The 21,720-nt window shown below is 40.1% G+C and overlaps 1 protein-coding gene across 1 annotated transcript in view; it reads right to left on the bottom strand.

Annotated features, from left to right (window-relative positions):
- Positions 1-21,720, bottom strand: part of itga1 (integrin subunit alpha 1) — a 48,329-nt gene that overhangs the window by 7,556 nt on the left and 19,053 nt on the right. Inside the window, exons 2-18 of the mRNA XM_022769830.1 lie at positions 19,616-19,736; positions 17,032-17,141; positions 13,834-13,922; positions 11,960-12,074; positions 10,434-10,561; positions 9,597-9,745; positions 8,957-9,107; positions 8,378-8,552; positions 7,784-7,857; positions 6,496-6,643; positions 5,164-5,309; positions 4,344-4,487; positions 3,934-4,185; positions 3,708-3,838; positions 2,607-2,782; positions 2,361-2,512; positions 136-246 (exon numbers count right to left, since the gene is read on the bottom strand). Coding sequence (XP_022625551.1) covers positions 136-246; positions 2,361-2,512; positions 2,607-2,782; positions 3,708-3,838; positions 3,934-4,185; positions 4,344-4,487; positions 5,164-5,309; positions 6,496-6,643; positions 7,784-7,857; positions 8,378-8,552; positions 8,957-9,107; positions 9,597-9,745; positions 10,434-10,561; positions 11,960-12,074; positions 13,834-13,922; positions 17,032-17,141; positions 19,616-19,736 — 2,372 coding nt within the window. The remainder of the gene's footprint in view (positions 1-135; positions 247-2,360; positions 2,513-2,606; positions 2,783-3,707; positions 3,839-3,933; positions 4,186-4,343; positions 4,488-5,163; positions 5,310-6,495; positions 6,644-7,783; positions 7,858-8,377; positions 8,553-8,956; positions 9,108-9,596; positions 9,746-10,433; positions 10,562-11,959; positions 12,075-13,833; positions 13,923-17,031; positions 17,142-19,615; positions 19,737-21,720) is intronic.

Here is a 21,720-nt window from a genome sequence, read left to right as displayed (position 1 = left end):
ATACTTGGATTATAAAGATGTACAGATGGAGGATGTTTGAGACAAGGTTCAAATCCTTCCTGTATTTGACTCAAAATCTTCTGCTTACTGTTACACTTAATGGTTTTTCTTACAACTTATATAAAGTGTTCTTACTGTCTTATTGATGGATCTGGGAAGGCTCTCATCCAGGACGGGGCCTTTGTCCTCATCAGCTAGTTTAAACTCCAAAGACACCATGAGAGGGTCTCGGAAATCCAGCCAGGTCTGCCGAGGAGAAGCAACAAGGGGAAGAGAAGGAGAGAGGGAAAATAAAAGATGAAGGAGGATGAGGAAGACCTTTACTCAGGACTGTACGGGCATGTACAGACCACGCTGGACTGGCATGTAATCGGGTAGAACAACTAATTTCAACTTATTTTGTTCATGTCATATCATTCAGTCACTATTATGACCAACTTTGGTGTAAAACACATGAACACCACACTCTTGCTGTCAATCCAAATCTGAGATATCAGGAATATCTGACAGTGGTGAAATCTCCCATTTAGTGAAAAGAACTACACAAGTGTTCACACACCAGTGGCAAAATGGCTGTAAAGTTTCCATCACTGGCAGTTGCATCCATTTTTCACACTTATACAATCAATTCAGCTCATTTAAAAAGAACCTACACACAGTTTGTGTGAAAATGAAAAATCAGGGGATCAACAAAGTTGCCAGACTTTGACTTCACAAAATTTCATAATAATCCGTCCAACAGCTGGTGAGATATTTCAGACTAGACCAAAGTGGTGGATCGACCGTCAGACGTTTCCCTCTCTAGAGTGATGCTGCTAGCGTAGCTGAAGAGAGGGCTGATCAAAACCTCTGAGTGCGCACAGCCTCTTTTTATTGAAACATGAAGACACCATTTGAAAGAGCTGCTTCACATTACAGTATGGTATGCATTGTATCTGCATTGTAAGGCATAAACATGGGTCTTTCTGAGCCTGTGCCAAATGTTGATTGAACCCAGAGGGGACCCTGAGAAGGATATAACATGAGGCTGCATATTCACATTCACTCAGGCACTTTACTGACCTGAGTTCAGCTTGGTAAGTACAGATCGTGGCTGTTGCTTAAAACATTTTAAAGAGTAATCACACTGTATATAATATGTTTATCTACCACTTGCTGACTGCTGCATCGTGGCCTGCAGACAGCTGTGTTGGTTATTGATTTTTTTCCTCCATTTATCCAGCCCCAGTGAATTTCATTAAGTTCTTTTAACACATGTTTGTGCACTATCCACAGTATGTGCACTGAATACAGTGAATCAGTGCTATTGTTTCAAGAGACATACTGGAGACATCTTTAAAACAGAAGTGGACGAGGCAATGGAAGTTTTGAATGTAGCAGCTAAGAGCCAATTTATTTTTAATCTGAGGTTTTCCAACTGGTTTGGAGCTGGATACTGTGTGGTGTGGACTTAAAACAAACTGGAGCCATTGCTTTAGCACACACTGAGTATTAAACACTTTTTTGGACATGGATTAATTCATCATATCTCCTTTTGGTTTGTTGCAGTCAGATCTGTTCATGTTTGGGTCTTGGACTCAGGTGAGATAGTTTTCTGAACCTCGATGACCTCTACCCTGGACTACGTGGGAAGTATCTGCTCAGACAGAGAACAGAGCAGGTATTCATGCACAGGACACACAACTGCAGCAGCTGTTTCTACTGATTAGTTCCTCTTTCTCTCGCCTGAGGGCAGCTAATCAGAAAAAATCCATTGCTGCAGTGAATGGCTGCAGAGAGAAATTTCATACACATGGCTCTAAATGTCACATTGCTGGAGACCACAGGTTTACAGTAAGTGTGGAAGCTGCAACGTTTAAAGGTGTCAGCTGTGATGAACAGTCTGTGATGTGCTTGTTGGACCACTTGTAGAAATCTTCCCTGACCTGGAGAGTCACTTTGTCACATTCTCAAAACACCTCATTCACTCTCATTCTCTTATTCATTCTCTTTCTCTCATTTGCTCTTTCATTTTTTGCCTTTTCTCTCCCCATCTCTCCGAGTGTCTCCAGATAATTTATCACTCAGAGCAACATGAGGCTGCACTCGGCATGCTTTGATCAGGACAGGTCTGTTTCATGTTAGAACCAAGGTCCTCCTGCTCTGTATAAGACTCCTCACAGCTTTGTTCTGTCTCCTTTCTGGCTCAAAACACCGCTTACATCTCCAACGAGACTCGAATTTAACTTTCATGAATGAACGTCAAAAAAACTGAAGGTATCAAGCTGCTTTGAAAACTGTGTGTAACGCTTTGGGTTTGATTTCTTTCAGGTACGAAACAATAACTGATCCCATGTGTACATAAAGATCACAGTACTTGCCGACATCATGAGGGTCTCTTGCACACACTTTCTCTCTTTGTCTTTGATGGTGAGGTACTTGGTAATCCTACGATCATTTTTGTCATCCGAGTGAATAAATGAAGCTCTGGCTTTTGCACGCAGAGCATCCAGAGTCAAATGGTAACGGATCTCTGCAGGACAGAACAGATAAGAAACCAAAAAATGAATAACAAGGGAATCTGTTCAAGAATCATGCAGATCAGTATAGGGCGTTGTATGGCTCACCTGCAGCAGAGTTTAAGTCCTGCTTGTCAGATTTGATAGTGTAGTTGAAACACACTTCAGTTTTCACGCACACAGATTTGCGTCCATTATGTTCACACTGGTACTGAGCCTGCTGCAGGTTTATTTTAACGGGGTCAAAGGTCATGTTGGCACGGAGTTCTGCAACATCTCTGGACCTGGGGAGATGAAATAAGTTAAGTACGTGAGTGCATTTACTAAACTACTCTACATACATTTTAAAGTGCTTGTACTTTGCTTTTTTGCTTTTTCTTCCTCCACTTCACCACATTTCAGTAAAAAATAAAGATAAATGCAATATAAATTTGTGTTGCAGAACATATTTTTTCTTCTTTGCAACACCATTAACCATCTCACGACCCCTCAGATTTATCTTGTGACCCTTGTAACCACTGGAATAAACTGCAAACTGTATAAAGAGCAGTAAGGTCAGCTCCACTTTGACAATCTACAAAACACAGATGCATTATGTGAGTCTGGGGCCATTCTGCATTTCTGCATTAATGAGTAGTTTTATTTTTTGTTTTTTTGCAAGTGTGGGCGTGTGTGTGTGTGTGCGTGTGCATTCTTGAAGGAAGGAACAAGAAACGGATGCATATTGAGCATTAAACTTGGCTTCAACTCTCTCTCTCCACCCAACCGTTGAACACGGCCTGCAGTCCAGGAAGAGCAGCCGCCTGCTGCCAAATCCTATTTAAACTCTAAGCCACTTGGGAGACGGAGTTTTCACACAGCTTAGTTGAGCCAACGCCAGTAGGAACTGTGGGAGAAGGTCAGCCTGGGAAGTTAAATCATGGTGTGGGCTGATGTTTCAAAACTTTAGGGGTTGAATTCTGTAGGCTGGTCTCCAACAGTGAAGTATGTAGCCAGGGGTTTTTAACAGAGAGATCATTAGGAAGTTGTTGGTCTCAAGCCTACATGCCCAGTGGGACATGCACAGCTGTCTAAACCAGGATAAGACAATGCCAAGTGGACATGTGAGATGATGTCTCCAGGATACGAGCACTGCTGCTGGTAATAATTCAAGTAGAATGTGTAGTTTAAGAAGTGAATGTTTATATCTGAGGATGGGCCGTGTCTCACCAGAACAGTGAAGCCCCTCCCAGACCTCCTATGGTGACATCAGTGATTCCATCTCCGTTTAGATCCATGACTCCATGTATGGACTGACCAAAGAATTTCACCTTTTCACCATCTCCGCCTGCAGGGATCCGCTGCGCAGACACCAAAGCATGAAAGCATGTTAATCTAAATGAATAGTTACATTATATTCTAGCAGATCCCTGTATGGTACTGGAACTGTTCTCACCTGCACAAATTTCTCTTTCAGAGATGTCTTATCTCCATGATAGATGTAGACTGCTCCTCTGTGGTCGTTCTCAAACGGTGCACCGATTGCCACATCATTAAACCCGTCTAGGTTGAGATCTGACACTGCTGCGATGGCTGTGCCAAACCGGGCGCCACATGGTTCATTTTTGTTAGTGCAGCTGGCTGAGTGGGCGGTACAGCAGGACTGGTTGACAGGCTTCAACGTGAATTCATACTTAAACTGGCCGTCCTAGTAATGAAGAAGAACAAAAGAACAAACACCAAGGGATGAGGATAGTGGATCAGTCGGTGTATCACTACAATCTCAGTGTGACGTCGTGTAGAAACCTGACACAACACAACTGAACTTTCAAAGACACACACAACCCCATCTTCAGTCTGTTGTACCTGGCCGACTTTATAAACGTAGACCTGTCCCTGCTCGTTTCTTTCTGAGCCCATGTACATTGGAGCTCCAACCAAGAGGAGGTCTGTGTAGGAATCCCCATCCACATCCACAGTCTGCAGGACGCTGCCAAAGTAGGAACCGATCTGCACAGAGGAGTCACAGATCAACTGTCAGTCATGAACCTTTAAGCACTGAGCTTATTCAAGGACAATTTTTTATCCACATGGTTGTGACATCGATATCATTTTCTATATTTTAACCATTAAAAGCTTGTCTAGAGACTTAATAATCCTCTATGTCAAAAACCCATGGGCGCTGTAGTTGTTGAATGGTGCGTGGTGAAACTGGTGCATCTTTATTAGTAAGTATTAGTAAGTATTTTTACCTTTCCCCTGATTATATATTACATACATTATATACATAAAACACTACAATATCTATGAGAACACAACAGCAAAACCAAAAATGCAACATTTAAAAAAACACAGCTAAACAGAAAACACATCAACAAATTAGAAAACATCACATCAGAACAAAAAACACAAGATTTTATAAAGCACATTAGCAAAAAAACAACATTTTAATTTTGTGTTGTTTTCTATTGTTATAGTGTTTTGTCAAATGCTGGGACAAATAAAGTCTTATCTTACTTTACTTTGTCTTAAATATATTAGCAAGTACAACAACAGGAACCAAATTAGCTTAGAATAGGAACAGAGTATCATCTTTCAGTTTTTCATACAAACTGATGATAGACGTATTCTTTGCAAAAACACCGACACTGAGGTTAGCCCAGACGTCAAACTGAGAGAGACTCACCTGTTCTCCTGACAGTATCTGTGAGACGACAATGTTTTTCATTTCACCCAGACGATAGATAACAACCCGGCCTGTGTGGTTGTACCGTGGAGCTCCCGTTATGTAAAGCATGCCATGAGGGGTGGATGCTGACTGAACATCATAGCCTGAGGAGAATGCATACACAAGCACATACTGTATTAAAGTCAATGCATACACTACATAATCAGGCATCACTGGGAATTCGTCATACACTGATGATTATGTCATGAGGAAAACGCTCTGGCCGTCTTTGTGGGATATTTTTAGTGGCTTTGTTTTTTTCTGCCAGCTGTTTACATCTGACTGAGAGGATGAAACCACTCCTGAAAGCTGGTAGGAACTCACACTAACCTGCATGCACACACACTCACAGATCAGACAAGGACATGAAGGTTATGTATGCAAAGTCTACGGTCAGACCATTAGATATGAGCATATGCCAACAGCTGAATTTACAATACACGAGCCAGGACCTACCAGTGCTGCTTCTAATGACATGTTGATTAAATAACTTGATATTAAAATGCTGCGGTTGCTCTACGAGCCATAAAAGGCAGCAGGACAGAGAGAAGAGCCTGTGTGTATTATTTATGTGACACAAATAGAGAGGCATCTGCTGACAAAGTTAGACAAATTACAAATCTTAAACCTCCACACAACCAGAGGCTCTATTTTTATTCTGCCGCTGTACATTTTCTCTTAATCTCTTGGAATATCTCGTTTATCTGGTTCCGTTTAACACAGAAACACTTAGCTCAGATAGAAGTGTTCATGCAAGTGTAAAAAGTACAGTGTTTATTCTCTGTGTTTTATCCAGCTCACTGGTAGATGTACGTTTCCTGTTTTTTTTTTTCTTAAAGCTCCTGAAAACTTGGCTTAAACCTTAAATGTTACTAAATATAAATAACAAAAAATCCCTGACACCCTCACTCCTCTTTCTCTGTCAGATTGCTTCTTCAGCATCCCTCTGTCTCTAAAATAGAATTAAATACAACTATAATAACAATAGCTAATAACTTTAAAAACAGACCAGGACCAGTAGATAAAGATAACTAGATAAAGTGACTGTACATGCAACCAACTAAAGTGAATTTAGGATTTTTACTCTGTTGACACCTCGATGTGCAAACAAGGTCAGTTATTACTCTTTCTATTATGAATTATTATTTCATGATGGTCTAATATTTGTAAAGCTTTTCCATCGCCTAGAAAAGTGATTTCTATGTGTGTGTCATATAAGGAAAATGATGTAAAGAAGCTGACAGAAAATATATTTTTCAGGATCTTCAAAGATTTTATGAATCCACTCACCAGTGTACCCAGCCAGTCTCTCATACCCAGCTTCAGTCTTTGGGTCGTAAAACTGGTTTTTCCCTAGAACGTTTTTTTCTCCTGCAGTATGCATTATAACTGTCCCGTTCCAGTCGTACGCCCCCACTGCTCCCAGTAACACACCTTCCTTTGGGAGACAACAGAGCTGATATCAGGAACATTCAGTGGATCCCGGTACTAATATGTGGGGATTTTTTTTTCAGTTTCTTTCTTTTAATATCTTTGTAAATTGGATGAATTTTTGTTTTGCACTGTTGCTCAGAAAAAAAAAACAACAAGTGATATTTTATATACTACATGATTGACTAATTAACCAATAAAGTTGAGGAGTAAATAAATATACTGTATGTAAACAAATGAGTAAAACTGAAAGTATGGACAAAAGACAAATCAGAACATAAATATATCCATCAATCATTCTGCTATTTGTCTACAGGAAACAGAGTTATCTAACAGGAAGGGGAGGGGTCACACAGGACATAACACTGGTCATTAGTCACAATGAGCTTCACCAAGTGGTTCTTTCCCGCTACTGGCTGGTAAAGTGAGGCGTCATGTGTTCAGTGTTCTGTGGCACAACTCAGTTTGGTTGTGTCTGGTTTTGTTAGGTTGAATGAGCCACTGCAGGCACAGACACTGTGTACACAGTGATTGAGGAGGTGATAAACATGAGTCAGGAGCAGGAAGAGGCAACAGAAGGGAGCATGTTTGTTTTAAAATAGACATAGGAAATTCCTAATGAATGAAATCAAGAGGTGCGTAAAGGGCCAAAAGCAAGCATGTTGTTTTTTACAGTAGTGAACAAGCATCTGATTCAGCCTCTCCTCGTTGTCTCTCGTGTTGTACATTCATCCCTGCCTCGCACACTCTCGTGCAAACAGACAAAGCAGCACCAGTCTGATGTCTGCAGCAGTGGGAGCAAAGAGGACAGAGAACGTCTGTGTGTGGAAACTTCTACTGACTGGAGTGAATCACCAAAGGGTTGAAGATGCACCAGAGATAGCACTGTGGAATTGTGTCTGACTGAGTTCATTAGTTGAGAAAACATCCATGGCAGTGCATCCACTTACGCAAGAACATCAAATTAGTAGTTCCTTTCAAACTAAACGCCTACAGACATGTAAACTTCCTTGTGACCTAAGGAGGTGATACACACTCATCTGTCGTTCAGTCTGGTTCAGTGATTTTACATTTAGCCACTGACTTTCACATTACAAATGTGGTATTTGTGTTTTCCTCTGACATAAATAATTCCATTTAGACTTACTTTAGAACTGTGTGCACTAAATCCAGCTTGGGACATCTCCATCTCAAAGGAGGAGGTGAAATTGCCAGTGGTGGCTGAGAAAGGAAAAGTTCATTTTAAACACATAAACCACACAAGATGAGAGTATTAAAATCATGTTCTCTCTAAAGGAACAGTGCAACATTTTTGGAAAATACGCTGATCCATAACCCTTTCTTGCAGATAGCTAGACTGATACCTCTGTCATGTTCCTACAGTAACTATGATTCTAAAGCCAGCAGCCTGTTAGCTCAGCTTCCGTCTACCGGCACTTCTAATGCTCATTAATTGACACATTATACACGCATCTCATTTGTTTAATCCGCACAGACACAGAAGCTATTATTTGGGGAGTTTTGTGCAGCAGCTACTTCTTGGTAAACAGAAGTTTGCTACGATAGCTGCCTCATGGTTGTACCTTCATATCTGCCTCACAGACATTGACCTGGTGTCAGTGTTCTCATCTGCAAGAAAGCAAATACGAGTATTTTCCAAAACGTTGAACTAATTCTTTAAAGGTGGTGAGGACCAAGGGAGCTTAAGATTTTGTGAGCATGCATGTGTTTTCAGGAATACCTTCCAAGGCAAAAATCTTCTTTCCCAGAGCGTCAACAATGGTCAACAACGCCACCTCGTCAGACACGTTGAAGAAGTGATCTCTGAGCGGCTTACTGGAGATGGACTCAATCTCCTTGATAAACTTTTGCACATCTTCTGCCATTTTGTTCTGACGATTGTAGTCTCCCAAAACCTGGAAACACAATCAACTAGCTTAACAACATCAGCGCTTATAAGCATGACTGAGTCACAGAGCGAGTAACCAGATGATTCAAATGATTATGGTTAAAGAAGTTGTTCATTACACCTTCCCTTGATTTAACTGATGTGCTGTCACTTGTTAAAATAATATACTTGACTAAGTGTAACCGATTTACGGGCTTTGACTGAAATCATTCAGTATTTTCTGTCAGTAAAATGGCTTTGTAACACTATGATTTCAATAATCTGCATACTCCAGCGAGCCTTCTCAGGAATAACAAAAAAGCTTTTGCTGGATTTACTGAATAGTTGCATAACTGGCAACCCAGAATTTAACTCTTACATTAAGAAAACACAGAACAAACATGTTAATGAACAAAGGTCGATGGTACTCACTGCAATGCCAAACCTCTCGATGCCATCATCGTCACAGTCTTTGATGACTTTGTCTAGATTATGGAAGTCATGTGACTCTCCGTCAGTCACAATCACCATGACTTTCTTCACGCCGGGTCGTGCACCACGCTCAGGCATGAAGGCCTCTTTCCTGATTGGTAGAAATTTTCAAAATTCAGCTAAAACAACACAACTTAAGGAGCACCTGATGAAACTGGGCCCTTAGCATTAACATGCAATTTGTTTTAAGATAACTAAAATATTTAAGCCAAATGACAGATGATTATGTATATTAGGCAGCTCCCATAAACTTTTCTCACATATGTCGTAGTGCTCACCAATACTTTGGTGTGTAAAATATGTGGCGTTCCCATTTAAGCTCATCTTTCACTATGAGGGAGCTTCTGCTGGGTAGTTTAGGAGAATTTTGACCAATGACGTCCCAGTAATCAATGTGTTTGACCAATAGGAGGGCTTCATGTTGATGTCTAAGATAAGAAGCCTTTCTGAGTCTATTGTCCAGCCTAACAGAAATGACAACATCCCATTTCTTTCCAGAACAGTCATGACTTAATTGAAAATTTTGGCCTCAGCGTTGCCAGGCTGGCCCGGATGAGCTGGACGGGTTAATGTTGAGTACCTGGCAGTGTCAATGCCGAGGAAAGTCATGGTCTTGAAGCCGGTCTGCTGAGGAAGGTCTTTGACAAATTCCAGCAGATCACGAGTGTTGTCAAACTGGCTCAGGTTGACCCGGTGCGTCACAGTCTCACCGTAGGACACTATTCCCACCTGGAAAACGCACACAAACACAAACACACATTTTTCTTGTAAAAGTTATCCTACATTAAATTTATTTTTTCTTTTCTCTGTTTCCATGTTCTTGTCTCCTCTGCTGTCCCCTCCCAGACAGTCTGCAGAGGATGTGGTTGGGTCTGGTGGGGTTTATATGACACAATTTTCTTTATACAGCAGGCAGAGGACTTCAGCAGCGATGGAAGATGTGACTTACAACCGCTGGGCTGCACAGAGAGAAGACTTTCCAGTGTTTCCCTCTGGAAAACTCCACTAGCTCCAGGCCAGATCAGTGTAACCATAATAAAAACTAACCACCCATGTGCAGAGTGATCCAAGACAAGACGACAGAAATAAACTCAAGGTATAACTTAGTAAGACGGAGGCTAAAATTACTTTACAGACTTTAAAGTCTTCAGTTCATCAAGTCTGCGTTATGAAGGGCATCTTACACTTATTCTTACTGTTGGCACCATGTGGAAAATTCCATAATGGAGGGTACTTATGTCATTCAATATAATATAATATGAAAAACTGAGTTGGCAGCAAATAATATATTCCTTCATTCATGATTTTTCAGTCTAATGTTATATAATCCATCTATTTATCCACCTGATGTTTAACACTGCATATCCCCCTATGTTTAAGACAAAAACAGTCATTTCCAGCAGGAATTAACACTGACCTGTGAGAGTTTAGGTCCAATTTCAATGTTCCCGATGAGGCGTTGCAGGAAATCGATGATACTGCTCCAGGGGAAGATACTGTTAGATCCATCCAGAACCATCACAATGTCCAGCTCCTTCCCACAACCTGGACCAATGCCAGAAATTATAGTTGGTTAAAAGATAAGTTTTGTTTTCGATTTCTCTGTATGCAATTACAGGTGTACTGTGAGGCGAGATTGGCCTTCTGTTTACAAAACATTATATGTTTTATACGTTGTATATCTTTTCCAAATCTGGATGCTGGTCTTAATAAATGCATTAAAAACACAGATTTCACTCCTCAGAGAGAAATTTGATTATGTAGCACATTCAGACCTCTTCCTGTTCACTTGTGTCCACAGCAGGCACACTACACTACACAACACTGCACAACACAAGCTTCAAATTGAAATGTAATAACGTAGAGCAGCGGTTCTGAAATTATGTTATGTACACTTTTACTCGAATCTTTGTTTTGTTTTCTTGTGAATTATTGGATAATTCTAGGCACTGAAAGCCTTTTAAGAATTACTGAAACAAAACAACAAATAGATCTTTTAATAGTGGTCTTTGTTTAATTTCTGGCCTGCCACGTGCTCGTACTAAAAGTCTTAAATTGGTTCAGACTGCTGTGGTGAGAATTTTAACTAAATCCAGAAAATGTCACCACATTAATCTAATTTTAGCTTCCATTCACTGGCTCCCTCTCCATCTCAGATCAGACTTTAAGGTGCTTTTTAAAGGCGTACCAAATTCTAAATGGGCTTGCCCCCTCATACCTGTCTGATCCCCTTAAACTTTATATTCCAGCTCTGCCGTTCCCAGAATACAGGGCTCCTCCTTTCTGTACCCACAATTCAAAAGAAGTCAGCAGACTGCAGAGATTTTTCCCCTTCCTCTGGAACAACCTCCCTGCTGACATTTGATTCCAAACCTAAAACTCATCGTTACGTCTTGACTTTCATTTACCATCTTATTCTTTTACTATTTCAAGCTTTGTACCTGTTCCCATTCTACCACCTGGCCTCAGTCTCAATTAATCAGTTAAACCCAGTAAATACAGTACATTAATGTCTTTTTGCAGCACTATATGATCAGACTGTGGATATATGTGTTTGTTTCTGTTGAAGGAATGCCAGAGAAAGTGATACTGAAAGAATGTGAGAAACAGAAAGAGAAAATGACTGTTTACTCTGGTTCTTTCTACGTTGTTTCCTTCCTGGGAAACAGAGTGCAGGCCCAGTAAACTGTCTCCTAACTTGGGCATACAACGCAGCAGAAAGGCTGGGCCAGAGAGGGATGGGGTCGTAGACAAGTTTACATTAAGAAGAATGCTCTAATCTCTCTCTTCGTTTAGGGAGGGTGAGGAAGGTTTGATGTCAGGGTTTTGGGTGGTACCACTCTGAAGAGTAGATTATAATCTCCTATTCCCGACAGGCAATTTGTGCAGATGCTGTCATGTCCAGTTCAGATCTGCTGTGTCTTATTCTGTCAGGTTGCGTACCTTGCACGGCCGGTGCCACAGAGTTGATGATCTGGAAGGAAGAGCTGACATTTGCACAAACTCCTGTGATGTACTCCTGCTGGCCGCACATGTAGCCATACTGAGGACCACACGCCTGTGGAGACAGGACACACACACACACACACACACACACACCCACACACACACACACACACACCCACACACACACACACACACACCCACACACACACACACACACACCCACACACACACACACACACACGCACACACCAACAAACTGAGATTCTAGTTGCTAGAGACAGTAAAACTGTGTTGGGCTATTACTGGTTAGGTTTCCACTAGTATGAGGTCATGGGTGAGAGGAGGTTCAGGGCTACTGAAGAGAGAAACCCAGAGGAAAGAACTACTCAAACTGAGGATTACACAGAGACTATTAAAAACCACCAGACTTAGCTTCTCCAGAGAGAAAAAGAGGAAAGAGAAGCAAAGAAAGTGAGCCTGCAAGGGAGAAGGGCTTTCAAATGACCTACAATAACTGGAAAATTAAATAGCATCTATTAATCTTTCTGCCTCTCTTCCCCACATTCCCCTGCATGCTCCACAAACTCAATGCTTTCCTCACATTAGGAGGAATACTGGTGTTGTACAAGAACAAGACCAAGACCAAGCTACGCTAGCAGCTCTGTGAGGTTGTAGTGCTTTGATCTAAATGCTAGCATCAGCATGCTAGCATGCGCTCAACGACAACGCTAATGTAATGCTGATGTATAGCAGGTAGGCTATGCTACATAACAAATTCACTATTTTTACTATGTTAACCATCTTATTATTGCTACTTAGCAAATGTGAGCATGCTAACATTTTAGCTGAGAAAATAAGGTTGATGGGATGGACCTGATGATGGGGCTACATGGAATGGTAAATGGACTGCATTAATATAGCACTATAACACGCACATCAGACCAAGGACACTACGACGGTGGACTGAAGAGGCCGGGGATCGAACCACCGATCTTCTGATTAGTGGACGACCCGCTCTACCTCCTGAGCGACAGCCACCCCTATGTGAAAAGTCACAGATGTTATTAGGATTCATCCTCGTGGTCACCATGAATGTCTGTACCAAATATTCATGGCAATCTATCGAGTACTTGTTGAGCTATTTCAGTCTGGACCAAAGTGGTGAACCAACCGACCAACAGACAGACTGTTATCCCTAGATCCCAACTGACATGGCTAAAAAGTAGACATGTAAAGCATTTGGTAAGCTTCAAATACACACATTACCTGGTTGGTAATTACACTGTGCTGACAAGTATTGTTAAAAGACCAATTTTACATCTGATATGGGTCATCTGAAATCAGAATTGCCATATGTTTTGCATTAACTCTGATGGGTGTTGAATTACAGAACATAAACACAGGCATAGTGTTGAAGAGTTGCGTTAACACTCATGTTAACCACATTATGTGTTGGGGTTGGGGCTTCAGTTACAGCTGCAGCTGTATAGGATCTGCCCTCACAGTCCAACATAAGTTGCATAAAGATATATTTATTGGCATTTGCCCATTTTTTCTGTAATTTTCACACCTTGTGAATGTCATAATCATGTATAAATAGTTTTATTAATACCCATAAAACCTAATGGGCCTCACCATCTCCTACATAAATTTCTGCATTTATACACTTGATTTACTGTATCCTGTTACATTCCCAGGACATGAAGCCTAACTGGGAAACATGAAGGGTCAAACTCACTGTTTCGTGAACATATACTTGCCGCCCCGTTTCTTGCAGAAAATATGCAAAGTTCAGTCTTCCTTTTATCTTTGGTATGGAAAATGTACTGTAGAGCACTTTCATATACTATAAAGGGCAATTTCCCCCTCACCAGAAATCCTCCATTGGGATTCGTCACCAGTGTGGTTCCCATGGTCATGTTCTCCTTGACTTCATTTACGTTGAGAACAGTTGTGTTTTCTAAAAAAAAAAAGAAAAAGGGATGAATAAACAGAGTGAGACAAACAGAGAGAAGAACAGAGGAAGAACAGCTGGATAAATTCCTCTTCTTCATTTTCCCACAGGAAGAGACGCTTAAACTCCTTCCTTAATTCCATCCACCTCAAGAAGACGTAATAACCCCTGACATGTGGTTAAATTTAGTTTGTTTCATGATTTTTCCATACTGTCCCTCGGTGTGTAGCTTATGGCCATTAGTAAAGGATATAGAGCACAAAACAAAATGTTTTGTTGATAAACATCCCAGTTGTGGTGAAGAAAAGAAATAGAGGAATTGAGTCATTAAGCAATCACAACATGTGGCTAAAATTAGATTAACTATTGCTTCAGCTTGAGAATGCCTTGAATCTGACTCACTTTTCTTTTTTTTCCTAAGGGATCCATATAATTTCTCAAACTCATTCACATTCACAATTAAGTTCTTTTCCAATTCCCATGGAGGCTTTTTGATAAAAAAAAAAGATTTCTGATTTTCATTAGCAAGCAGTTATGACTTTGGTATGAGCTCTTCTTCAAACCAGGAAACCACCAGAAACAGAACTGTTAGTAGTTAGAAGTGTTGCGCCCTTTTTCATTCCTCTCTGTGTGGGAACTTTCTATCCTTCCTATTTCCTGCCTTCATGCTTCCTAGAAACCACAGAAGAAGAGAGCATATTTGGGCTGTTTATGACAATAATCTTTCTATTATTCTAACACACTTTTTATTTAAGGCACAATAACTGCCACACACCACAATAAACTAGTGAAACTAAGTCGGTTAAAAAAACTTCTTTCTTGATTATCTTAAAAGTTGAGTGACACAAACCGAGACCTTGCACCTCATGATGCGTCCACGTGGGACTGAAAGCAGCTTTGTGGAGCTGCAGAGGAGAATACAGTCTTTGTCCTCAGTGAACTGTGACTCCAGATAACTATCAGAACAAATCACACTTATCACACAGTCCCTCTTGGTCTTGAATGACCTCTCACAAGTCAAAGGGAGAAACAGGTCAAATACCACTTTGTAAAGTGGCTTCTACTAAAATACTGTATACCAGTGTTTTACCGTGCAGTAGAAACGAACTGTGATGTTTTTCTTTTACAGGGGCGTTACATGTAACATTCTAGTTTATCAAGATCGTGCTCATCAGTTAAATACTGCGCAAACTGCATGCATGAAAATAACACTTGTCGTCTTGTGAATCTCACGAGATAAATACATAAACCTAGAAAACATGCACCATTGCTAAGTAGTTCTCTGGCTTGTAAGACTGCAGCCTGAATTTGCAAATCTGAGGTTGGATTTAATTTTCCAAACAGACTATAAACAGGACACAATATTGTTTAGCAGACAACTTGAAAAAAAAAAAAAAATGTTACACTCTGTTTCCAGCATTTCATCACACATAATAGTCCTGGCACAACCACCTTTTAGTTTTATGGCTCAGACGGAACTGTGATTAAAAATTACAACACAATAACCACAAACATTCAAGTTCACTCATTATGGTTTGGCATCTCTCTCTACTGTGCTGGAATAGTGCAAACCTAGTTAGGAGACAGATCTGGCAATGTGAGACAAGGGCGTTGTCAGTGGGCACAGATTGAAATGACTCTGCAGGCATCAGACTTTAAGATGATTGACAAGCTTTTTCCTTCAGTGGAACATCGACATCCTGCTCGGCTGTCCTGGTTTTGCCTCAGAAGTGCTCATGAAATATCACTTTAGACATCCAAAAACAATTGGTGTCTGAATCATACCCAGTTTCACTTTAAATTCAAAATACATTGAACTGTTGTTGTCATCATTTAAACCACTCCCTGTTTGCTGAGTGGTCTGGCTCCGGCTGCCCGTCTAAATCGATTCCCAATGGACGTTTTCCAGACTAAACTTGAGTTTGTGAAATTTAGGCTTTAGCCTGATAAAACAAATATGGCACACTCCACTGATGGGGGGGGGGGGGTTATAATTTCCAGCCATTACTGTACATCATCATCGCTTTAAGCCAGGAATTTACCAGCAGCAGAACCGTGACTCCTGTTACTTGATAATAATCCAGAGGTGTAAACAGCTGTGTTGAAAAGTATCAATCCCTGAGTTGGGAGTCCACGTGTGCATATCTAATACAAACACTAATTCTCAGTCGTCTTGTGTCAACACACAGACAAACACTAATACAGACTTTGCAGACTGCTGACCGGGAGCTAAATTGTGTTTATCTGTTTAATCAAGATATAATTGGAAGGATGAAACATTAAAACCTTGTTTATTTACTGTCTTCCCGTTTTGATGGGCCTCACTTCCTCCCCAGACCCATACAGTAGACTTAAAAACACAGTACAATTACACACACCAACCAGCGCTAAGATCCACAGGATTTGTACATACAGTTGATGTTGAGCGTGTTATAATAACTATAAAGGAAACGACCGGCAGACTTTTTCACCCTGGGTTTTACCTCTCAGGCTACATTATTGTTGTGACCCTATGCTAAAAGGTGTACCTGCAAATAAACCACTCAGAAAATTACTACAAAAGAAGCCCAGTGCTCTTTGTAGCATAGATGAAAATTATATATATTATCTACATTTACCGGCTATATTGACTGTTATAAGACAGTAGGTATAATGTCTCTATTAAGGAAACTAAGCATGGTTTAAAAAAATACCTGTTTTAATTTCCCATAAGGTGACATCTTCAAATGTCTTGTTTTTTCTGACCAACTGTCCAACACCCAAAGATTTCAGTTTGATCATGTGTTACAAAGAAAAGCATAAAATACTCATATCTGAGAAGTTAGAAACAGCTAAAATTTGACATTTGACATGAATGATGAAATGGAAATGAGAAATATTTAATAATCAAAATAATTGCTGATTAATTTTTTTGTTAAATGACTAATCAATTAATCGACAAATAAGTTGTAATATGGAATGCTACCTTAATTTTTAATTGAAGGTCTAATTTTTAGTACAGAGGTTTAAATAGCTTTTCATATTTTATTTTATTATAGAAAGCAGAATAAATTTCATCCTGGACACACACACACACACACACACACACACACACACACACACACAAAATTCTTACTGGGCAGGTCCAGTTTGATACATGTGTTGTTCCCCCTCCCCACAGGACATTTGTAGACATCTCCGGTCCGTCTTGCTGGCTGGCCCGACAGCGGTGATCCGATCAGAACCCTGAAAAATTAAAACAACAGTTGAGATTGGCTGATTAGAAATCCTGCGAAAGACCAAAGAACAGCATCACACTTTAATGATCATGATAACAAGCACAACTCAAATATTATTGCAGAAATTAAGTGAGTTGGAAGTGACTACAACAATTTAGGTTTGCCTTAATTATACTTACATAGTTGAACTGAACATAAACAGAAGGTTCAGATGGCTGATAAAGCTGTATAGCTTATTATAATTGGCTATAACTGAACCTGTGACTGTCATATTATTATTATCATCACCCTGGAGCTATAGTATGAAACTGAAATAATATTGAAATAGTTCACATCAAAAAAAACCCTTACTGTACTTATCACTTCATTTCCTCATTACATACTATTGCATGATATCTTGCAGATGTCTGGAGATCAGTGCTGTATTGTGTTACACGCCCATGTCCATGTGTGAGTTTCCGTGTCAGTCTGTCAGTGAACTGATGCTAAAAAGAGTCAGTCATCTGCTCTCCTTTAAACATTCAGACTTATTAACATTCCTGGACTCTAATGGGCCCTGGTCATCTAAAGCAGGACAGAGAGTGGAACAACAACACACTCGGAGCTCAGTAAACTGTCAGCAGCAACCTGCATGTTACATCACCTCATGGCTGCTATCTTTTTCCTCTATAATATTCTCCCACTGAGGGCTACATATCATCTCTAATTTTATTGCCCTTCCTCCTTATTTTCCTGAGATTTCTCTATAATTCTGTCTTTTATCTCTTTTTTTTTTCTTCTTTCACCTGTTCTCCTTCACTCCTCCAGATCTCCGATGCCCTCCTTCTTCTCTCTGCCTGCTTCAGCACACGTTCATTACAAAGTTCAACTTCTTCAACCAGGCCCTTATCACTTCTCTCTGAACCGGAACAAAAAAGTGCTATCTGGTGATGCTACAGAGCCAAAGTGTTTACCAGTGAACAGTGTGGAGGTTCAGCCTCAGCTGGTTCAACTGATTAGCAGTGAGTGAATTACTGTAACTGAGCTCACATGAGCTCGATAAGATCATCGCTGCAGAACAGCATCAGGTACAGACATGTGGGAAAGAACCAGACGTGGTGCCACAACAGGTTGGAGAGAAGCAAACTGTTAAACTGTAAAGACTGGAGTAACTGAAGGAGAGCTGTAGTTACACAGAGCCATTTACCACAATCTAATAACGTTTAACAAGGTTTTAAAAATGTGTTCCCAGACTGTTTTAGCAAGGAGCCATGGATGCTTGGTTTCAGCGTATTTACAGGCTGGGTATGTGGATACTCTGGTGGGCAGTTTATGTTTAACAGCTAGAGTAATAAAGGCAAGGATCCCCATTACAGCAGCATCTGGTGTGCTCCCCCTCACTTAGTTTTACAGGTGAAAGAGGGTTTGTAGACTTTGTTAATGTTGCGGAGTTGAATTAAACTGATCCGAGTACTTGTCTTGGTGTAATAAAATATCCTCAAGCAGGAACTTTTTTAGCGATTGATCTGAAACATTTGCACAAAACATCAGAGCGAATTAACATTAGAGTTTTTGTGTCACTATGGTCCTTTTTCAGACGTGGAATACAAAACACATCGCTGGCTAATTCTGTATCTTGGAGTGATGCCGTTTTGTCATTCAGACATATCGTAGGTACGTGTCACACAAATGTTCCTGACAGGTTTATTCAGACATGACAGGACATTTAAAAGCCACAGTGTTTGTGTGATATTTGTCACCTGGTGCAGGAAGCGGTGGCAGCGGCTGAAAACAGCAGTGAAAGTGTGAGTTTTCTACGGAGGCTCAGAGGTGTCATGCAGAAAAAACTTGTATATTAATCATTTGTGCTCTTAATTTAGCATCACTTGTGTTGTGTGTACCTGTCACTCTCTTGCTGTGGATCACTTAGATTTAATATGATTTTGTTTTCAATCTTGAACAGAGATTTGTGGATAAACTTCAGGTTTTGGTTGTTAAATACAATATTTGTATCACTGAGATCATTTTTCAGTGTAAGAGACTCTCTCCAGAGAGAAAGCGCGGGTCTTAAACTTACTGTGGTTAAATTGTTGCCCCTCACCACAAAGGAAAAATTATATTCCCACAGACTGACCCCACATGAGAACAATTTCCATAATAATTTAAAATGCATAGTGTTCAACAGATTTTATTTTCTTTGAGAATAAAAGTGCTATAAAGTGAATAAAATGTGCATTTAATTTCTCTCTGCACATTTTTAAGCTTGTGCTGCTGCTGCTGCTTTTACATGAATCTAACCTCATTCACTTTTATGACAGTTATTCAGTTATTCAGTTTTATGGAAATGTTACAAATTGCCGTCACATTTATGTCTGAAATGGGCTTGTGTTTCGACTAGCATCTGTGAGATGAGGAGGAAATGCTGTAGTGGGGAAAGATGATGAATGTTTGGTCTCTGGATACCCTCATTTCCACAGAACGGGAACAGCTAATGACACTCACCATTTTCCCTCGCTGTTCTCAAACTGTTGGACAGTGTAGCCAAACATGTCCTCCAGTGGACCGCTGAATGACAAAGCATTTTTCTGGTCCACGTTGAAGGACAGCACACGTGTCAGCAGCACTGCAGGGACGGACGGAAAGGAAAGGTTAGACAGAATGCCAAAGGCTATTGTTTAATAAACAGAACAAAGCTTATCGAGGCCCTTCAATCTCCGGTACTGCTCTCCAGTGAAAGTTTAGATGAAATAATCTGATGCATAAATAATCAAACCCTGAAATAAGAGACTTGTGCATTCATTTTCTCATATAGGAAAGCCATGTTAATGACAGGAAGGTAAGGCTTAACAAACATTCTCAATAAACATTTAGAAATTATTCAAGATGCAACCCGGAAATGAAAAATAAACACATCTAATAATAGAACAACTTCATAAATAATGGACATTTTGTTAATATAGCCCCAATATTTATATAAATCTCATGGTATCAAAAATATTCAGTAGTATACCGTTTATAGAGATGGTATACCAAGATGAGGGATGAACTGTGTGAACCAAATCTCACGCACACACACACACACAGTCATTCTGGAGGACACTTGAGGAATTTCAAACATTAATGTGAAGCACTTTTGTGAAGTCCAGTCTGACCTACAGGACAATGACTTCTTCTCTGCTCCGTGCACAGTCTGCGTCCGTCTGTCACTGAGCTGAGTATATCACAGAGGTTCTATATAAATCCATCCATGTCTCATTGTGCCTGCACCACAATGACACTCTTTATATCTACTGTGCCAGGGAATTCTTTCAGTGTAATTTATTAAATTCCTGGACTTGTGAGGGAGTGCAGAGGAGAAGAAGGACAGTGGGATCGCAACAAAGAGCGTGTAGACACAGACCACATACATGGAGACACAAATAAAAAGCAGCTATTTGTTCTTTTGATGATGATGCTTTGTGTTTAATGTGTCTGACCCAAACAAAATAGAGAGCTACCATATTTAGTCTGGACTGAAGTCATTAGCCCAAGGAATACTGACGCTGGCTGTTCGGTCAGCTGGTCCACCACTTCGGCCCAAACATGAAATATTCCAACGACTATTAGACGGACCGCCATGAAATTTTGTACAGACATTTGTGGTCCACAGAGAAAGAACCTACTGACTTTGGTGGTCCCCTGATTTTTCCTCTAATGCCACAATAGAGCTTTATAGTGGCACGTACAGCTATTGGATGGATTGTCATGCAATTTGGTGCACACATTCATGTGACCCTTTAGGATGAATTGGTGAACTTTGGTGAACCCTTAATATTTCATCAGCACCATCATCAGTTCAACATTTTAATTTGCCTGATGCACCTGCAGAACTAACGACATTCCCATCAGCCTCAGCTGTCTGGTAATACTAATAACACATTCACTGAGGCACTATAATTAAGAATAGGATAGTGTCAGTCTATTAATTGCATTTGAACACTTGATAAGACGTTAAACCACTCTTTCTTTTTTCTTCTTGTATTCATCAGGGGTGCAAAAAAACCCAACAAGAAGAAACCTGGCACCGGTTTTATTTGCAATCACTGTCTAAGCATCTTCATTGTCGTCAGAGTGGTACTAAATTCATCTTATTACATTATGTCTCTGACGTAGCTCATCTACCAGCTGCACAATGTCTTGCAGCAGAATTGTCTCCATTTCAGCCACTTCCCTGTTATTTCATCTCCATTTAAACATTTATACATCATAAATATATTAGACTGTTGTTCATTCCCAGAGATTCAAATATTTCACACAAATAAAATAAAGTTTAAAAAGATAAGTAGTATATATGTTCTTGCAGAACAGCATACCACTGAATAAACTGTAAGGACTAAAAGAATGTACAACATGGCAAATGTAGAGTCAATCTATATCTCTGATTTGCTGTTTCCTCTCTTTAACTTTTCAGTTTAATTATGTTTTTACTATTTGATTCAATGTATCTTTAAAAATGAAAATGTGATCAATCAATGTATAACGTCTTTTGATATAATTTTTTAAAATGTATTATAACTAAACAGTCCAGACTCTATTCTGTTACGACTCTGACCAAACTGGCACAAAAT

This window comes from Seriola dumerili, unplaced genomic scaffold (genome assembly GCF_002260705.1).
Source record: "Seriola dumerili isolate Sdu_G_001 unplaced genomic scaffold, Sdu_1.0 BDQW01005691.1, whole genome shotgun sequence".
Classification (NCBI taxonomy): domain Eukaryota; kingdom Metazoa; phylum Chordata; class Actinopteri; order Carangiformes; family Carangidae; genus Seriola; species Seriola dumerili.
This window is presented reverse-complemented; position numbering and strand designations above follow the sequence as displayed.